At 43.3% G+C, this 6,688-nt stretch overlaps 1 protein-coding gene across 7 annotated transcripts in view; it reads left to right on the forward strand.

Moving 5' to 3' along the window:
- ZDHHC14 (zDHHC palmitoyltransferase 14) overlaps positions 1 to 2,900 on the forward strand; it is a 116,832-nt gene extending 113,932 nt beyond the window's left edge. For 5 of the 7 annotated variants that reach the window (XM_086631184.1, XM_086631188.1, XM_086631185.1 and 2 more), the window contains one exon: positions 1,621 to 2,900. In XM_086631184.1, coding sequence (XP_086487310.1) covers positions 1,621 to 2,022 — 402 coding nt within the window. In that variant the 3' untranslated portion in view covers positions 2,023 to 2,900. The remainder of the gene's footprint in view (positions 1 to 1,620) is intronic. The other 2 variants (XM_086631186.1, XM_086631187.1) reach the window with 1 other exon arrangement.
- Positions 2,901 to 6,688: the final 3,788 nt, after the last annotated feature.

A 6,688-nucleotide genomic window follows, 5' to 3' on the forward strand; every position in this document is an offset into this window, starting at 1 on the left:
CTCGAATGGGCGTTTTAGGGAATTGCTGTGATGTTAGCAGCAACGGGTATGATTAAGAATATCTTGAACAGATGTTGGATTTGTAATGGCTTTCAGTAATTTGATATAGATCAAAGAAGTAAGTGGTGAAACAGAAACTGCTTTCACAGAAACTCTGAAATAAGAACAGTGATATATGGATATATTTTTTTACTCTCTTTGCTTGCTCCCAAGTTTTCTTTGCTATATGGGAGTTATAGTTCTATTCATTGACTGTAGTGTTTCTCTTGCACAGCAGAACAGCAAATGTATCTAACAGGATTTTGAAAATCTGCAGATGTTGTAACTGATCAGGTGCTGAATTAAATATTGTCCTCGGAAACTCAAAAATCATGCCAGTTTGTGTTAAAGAAACTTAATTTGGCAGTAGCCTACTACCCACTTAGCTAGCTGGACGTTATTGAAACACTTACCTGCCTTGTCATCTCAAGGAATGAATGTAAATTTTGTATAAAGAGTTCCTAGGAATGATGTAGAGCCGAAAGCGTTCCTGGTAGTACTCACTGAGCCCGATTGGGTTTATATAATGCTGACTTGGGCTTGTTGTTTTGAAAGCGCTTGCCAGAAAATTTGTGGTTTGTACCTTGATTCTTCACGTTGTCGAGATCGAATTAATCAAGAAACAGCCTAAAAATCATAGAATCATAGAATGGTTCAGGTTGGAAGGGACCTCAAAGATCATCCAGTTCCAACCCCCCTGCCATGGGCAGGGACACCCTCCACTACACCAGGTTGCCCAAAGCCTCATCCAACCTGGCCTTGAACACTGCCAGGGATGGGGCAGCCACAACTTCATGGAAGTTGATACCAAGTTAATGCATCTGCAGCGCTGCCTGATTTCTGCACATCCTGTAGAGTATTGAGAACAGTGTAGTATGTTCTCTAGAGTGTATCTATAATGTAATCAAGTGGCAGGGGGGGAATTTTTGCTCGTAGAGGCTGTATTTCCAGCTAGATGTTTACAAAACCACCTGAAGGTGATGGAATTCTTCTTCTGGAAAAATTCTTTAGCCCCTTAATTTCAACGCGCGAAAACCAATTTAAGACAGACGCTTGCCTAGTGGTTTTGAACTTGGAAGGGTGCGTGGATCATGCCTTTGGGCCTCTCTCTGGACTTTTTTGGCTACTCTCGGGTAAAACGAGTAGTGTGGAAGCGATCCACCTCACCTGGAATCGGGGAGGTTTTGGGGTGCCGGTGCAGTTAGTTGCACACGCAGCGTGCAGCTCGGCTTTCCAAATGGCTTTGGGCAAGAATAAGCAAAGCGTTGGAGTTACAGGACTCACAAAAGACTATTTTAGAGGTTACCAAAGCCCTTAAGTGACGCTGAAAATCATATTTACTTTGATGGTAATCCGAAGCACTGGCCCAGTCATGCATGCTTTTTTTTTTTTTTTTTCCTCCCCCCCGGGCAGCATGCAATGGGATTTTTGGGTGGCTAACCATGGAATGACACTAATGATTTTCTTTTTTCTCTTCACATCCCATTCTTTTCCATATCTTTTTGTCCATATTCTCCCTTTTTTTTTTTTTTCCTCTATTTTGTTTGCCTTATATGATTTTGACACCCTTCCATTTTGCAGTGTGACCAAGATCAGTGCATTCAGAGCACTAAATTCGTTTTGCAGGCTGCTGCCACCCCCCTACTACAGAGTGAGCCAAGCATAACTAGTGAAGAGCTACCTTTACCAGGAAAGACTACTATCAGTGGGCCTTGTGCAAGTCTAACCCTAGGGCAACCGACACCACCATCTTCTATGCCAAATCTCACATCAGATACAGGTTTGACAGACATGATACCGTTAAAAGAGGAACACGAAGGTCATCAGTTTCTCACTCCTGAAGAAGCTCCATCACCCCCTGGGATGCTGCCGAGCGGAAGTCCTATTACACACAGCCATACAATGCACGTCCTGAGTCTAGCCAGCCAGGATTCATTGCATGAAGACTCAGTGCGTGGTCTTGTGAAGCTTAGCTCGGTTTGAACAGCTTTTTGGAACATTGCACCCTTTCTCGGTGTCTACACACATCTCTACTCAACAGGAATGACGCTGCAGTACCACTGTAAGACTTCGTAACATGCCTATAATGGAAACTTTATCGCGTAATGGAGTCTACTAAACAGACAAGCTATTTTTTCGATGGAGCTACGGCATGGTTTTTTTTGACCAGGTTGTTAATGGTTGTGCTTTGATGGTGACTGCGTTTTATTTCTAAGCAAAACCAGAAATGGTCCATAATCTAGTTTCCTGAAGCTTGAGTCCAGCAAGTTGGAAGGCAGCCTGTAACAAACACCGTGTACAGTGCAAAAGAGAGAGGTTCTTGGATGTAAGTGTCATGCTCTGTGTTCTATGCTCTTGTAATACACACTTGCTAAGGCTTACCACACTTGTGGCCAGAATGATCTGCACTTACGTGTTATGCTACTAATATTTGAGATAGAAAATTACCATTCCGTTTGTTAATACAAAAAAAAAAAAAAAAGACTGCAGATATGGATTTGCATGCCACGCTACAGTATGTGTTACAGTGGTGTTGGTATTAAGAGAAAGTGCTGCTTTTTTATTTGTGACTTTCAAAGTGCTGTTTCATTTAAAGACAGTGCAACACACAAATTTATGGACTATATTATTTTTTCAATTTATTAAAGTTTATTTTAAATTAATCAGTGGTGCCTAGAAGATGGAGAATTACTGATTTGATCATGTTGCATATCATTTAACCTTCTGTTTAAGTGTTTAGAGTGAGGTATTGTGTTGTGCCATACCACGAGATTCTTCCACTCCCTAATGTGATACAATGACCTGTGGACCTCCAATAAAATGACATCCTCTTGGACATGTGTACAGTTATCCTTGCACGGTTTTCCTGGGGAAAGAGGGGGAAATGATGATTTGTTGACATAGTTTGTAAAGATTTGACTGGAAGATGTTTACATAATGAAACCAGAGCGATGGAGGAAGAGGTGGTTACAGTTAGGATTGCTTCAGCATCTTTTATGGCTTTTTTTGAGATGTGTATTTGTTCCCATGAGAAGTTCTTATTTGGAAACAGTAGGATTAGCCTCTGCTTGGGCTGTAATTCTACATACCTTATCATATGGCTGAAGAGTCGGGGGCTTAAGATTCAAGACAGACAGTGAAGTAATCTTAAATGGGTAACAGTAGACTGTAGCTGCGCCCAGCCACCATCCTTCATTTGTATTTGTGCTTTAATATTTTAAATTGAAATCTGGATTTCAGAGGGTTGTTCTGTTGTTAAGGTTGTTAAGGATGTGGAACATGAATTATTCTTTTTTCAGGACGAGCTAAGTGCAGAATGTGCTTTATCTGATGCTTCTATGGCATGAAAGCATTCACTAGTTAAGAAATGTAACAGTTTGTGTTGTTCACCTTGGTCATTCACTGACATCAAGCTAAAAATCTTTTTGTTTTTACTTTCATTGTGGAAATTGAAGACAGTCAGCCTGCAGAAAATCAATCACCCATGCTCTGGAAGCTTCAGACAAGATACTGGCAAATATCCTACTTCTCTAAGATTTCAGAAGCGACCTGTTTCTATAATTGATGATGCTAGCTTTGACCCAACTCAGTATGGAGAAGAACATAGCAACACTTTCTGTCTGTAGTGCTGTAACATGTCCACGAAAGAACCTCTGGCAGAGAGGTTTGTCCCAGCTATTGGAGCCACCCTCCCAGCATTTTCCTGAAGCTGGGACAGTTTTGAGTTTTGACACCAGCCAAACTGTAGTGACTGACATGTCCCAGTTGGCGGGTCTATCAGGAAGCCCCAAGTATTGGCACTTACTTCTGTGTCCACTCTTCAGTGATGCTCATCATCTTCATTTTGTCTTTCCCTGGTGTGGCTTCTCAGTATGAAGCCATGAACACCTGCTTTAAAGCAGGTAACAGACTGAGGGCTGGAGATACTGGTCTCCTAGGCCTGGGTAAAGAATCTCAGCTTTGAGTTTGTAGACCAGTACTTGACTGAATCGTTGTCTCAGAGGTGTCTGTGGGTAGTTCTGCGGGTGCGTTACTCACTTCGTAAAAGGACGAGTCAAATATTTTTAATGTGGTATCAAAACTTCCCACTTGTAGCAGTAATGGTGAGGACTGCTATTTTAAGGAAATTGTTCTTTTTAAGTCTTCCTGAATTACCCAACGGATTTCGTGCTTCCAAGAATACCAACCTCGTGACAACGTTTGAATGTCGTTGCCACTAGGGAGTAGTGAAAAAAGCTGCACATCAGCTCTGTGCAGGTGATAAAATCACTGTCAATTTTAACATGAAATGAAAGGGAGGACAGGAATAGACTCTTTATGCTGTTTTCCATGTGAAAATTGTGCTCATGCTTTTCACCATCATTTTTTTAGCCTTCTGGTCTTTTTATAACTGAGATAGAAGAATTGCCTAACAAAATCAAAACAGATGTGCTACTTAAAACAGATGTGCTTTTTTTAGGGTTTGGGGTTTTTTAAGGTTTGAAGATCACAGCCTTATTTTCGAACACGTTTTTTATGGTTTTAAGTTTGGCACTTGAGAATAAATTAAATACTTTTAATTTGTCTGTCTAGATATTTATATCACCCTTATTATAAGTCTGTTTTCCTTCCCATTGCAGTCTTTTTTAAGCGATGACGTCTCTAACCTCCCCAACTTAACTGCCTTGTGAGGACATCTGCTGGGAGATCTCAGAACTGAGTCTGTTAATGCATATGGTGCAGTACTTGCAGTCTTTGGTTGACAGCAGGCAATGATTTATAGAATCATAGAATTATTTAGGTTGGAAAGGACCTTGAAGATCATCAAGTCCCACCGTTAACCCAACACTGCCCAGTCCACCACTAAACCATGTCTGTTAGCACCACATTGGAGAGGGTACAGAGGAGGGCCACGAAGATGATAAGAGGGCTGGAGCACCTTTCCTATGAGGACGGGCTGAAAGAGTTGGGGCTGTTCAGCCTGGAGAAGAGGAGGCTCCGGGGTGACCTTATAGCGGTCTTCCAGTACCTCAAGGGGGCCTACAGGAAAGATGGGGAGAGGCTATTCAGGAGGGCCAGTTGTGATAGGACAAGGGGTAATGGTTTTAAAATAGAGGGAGGTAGATTCAGGTTGGATATTAGGAAAAAATTTTTTACCATGAGAGTTGTAGAACACTGGAACAGGTTGCCCAGAGAGGTGGTGGATGCTCCATCCCTGGAGACGTTCAAGGCCAGGTTGGACGAGGCCCTGAGCAACCTGATCTAGTTGGAGATATCCCTGTTCCTTGCAGGGGGGTTGGACTAGATGACCTTTGAAGGTCCCTTCCAGCCCTAACGATTCTATGATTCTATCTACAGGTCTTCTAAATTACCTCCAAGGATGGTGACCGAACCACTTCCCTGGGCAACCAGTTCCAATGTTTGACAACCCTTTCAGTGAAGATATTTTTCCTAATATCCAACCTAAACCTCCCCTGGTGAAACGTGAGGCCATTTCCTCTTGTCCTATCGCGTGTTACTTGGGAGAAGAGACCGACACCCAACGCGCTACAATCTCCTTTTGGGTGGTCATAAAGAGCGACAAGGTCTCCCCTCAGCCTCCTTTTCTCCAGGCTGAACAACCACATTTCCCTCAGCTGCTCCTTATAACACTTGTGCTCTAGACCCTTCACCAGGTTCACTGTCTTTCTTTGGACACGCTCCAGCCCCTCAATGTCTGTCTTGTAGTGGGGGTCCAAAACCACACACAGTATTTGTGTTGTGGCCTCAGGACAGTCACTTCCCTAGTCCTGCTGGCCACACTATTTCTGATACAAGCCGAGATTCTACTGGCCTTCTTGGCCACCTGGGCACACTGCTGGCTCATATTCAGCCAGCTGTTGAGCAATACTCCCAAGTCCTTTTTCTGCTGGGCAGCTTTCCAGCCACGTTTGCATGGATTGTTGTGACCCAAGTGCAGGACCTGGCACTTAGCCTTGTTCAACCTCATACAGCTGGCCTTGGCCCATCGATCCAGCCCATCCAGATCTCTCTAGAGCCTTCCTACCCTTAAGCAGATGAACACTCCACCCAACTTGGTGTTGTCTGCAAACTTACTGAGGGTGGACTCAATGCCTTTGTCCAGGTTGTTGGTAAAGATACTAAACAGAACTGGCCCCAGAACTGAACGCTGATGAACACCACTTGTGACCTGCTGCCATCTGGATTGAACTCCATCCACCACAACTCTTTGGGCCTGGCCATCCAGACAGTTTTTTACCCAGCAAAGCGTGGACCTGTCCAAGCCATAAGCAGCCAGTTGCTCCAGGAGAATGGTGTAGGAAATGACGTCAAAGGCTTTACTAAAGTCTAGGTAGACAATATCCACAGCCTATCCCTCATCCACTAAGCAGGTCATGTTTTCACAGGAGATGAGGTTAGTCAAGCAGGACCTACCTTTTATAAACCCATGCTGACTGGGCCTGGTTGCCCAGTTGTCCTGTGGCAGCAGGTTGTTCGAAGAGATGCCTCTAAAAGGGTTTTTGGTCTCTTCTCCTCAGCTCCATCACAGCTGTCTTCAATCATGGGCACTCCCTGCATTGGGACTTGTGTGTACCTCTGGAGTGAGTCAGCAAAGTAACATTCATCACCTACTCTACAGATATTAACTTTATATTTTTTATTTAAAAAA

This window comes from Tauraco erythrolophus, chromosome 2 (assembly GCF_009769465.1).
Source record: "Tauraco erythrolophus isolate bTauEry1 chromosome 2, bTauEry1.pri, whole genome shotgun sequence".
Lineage (NCBI taxonomy): Eukaryota > Metazoa > Chordata > Aves > Musophagiformes > Musophagidae > Tauraco > Tauraco erythrolophus.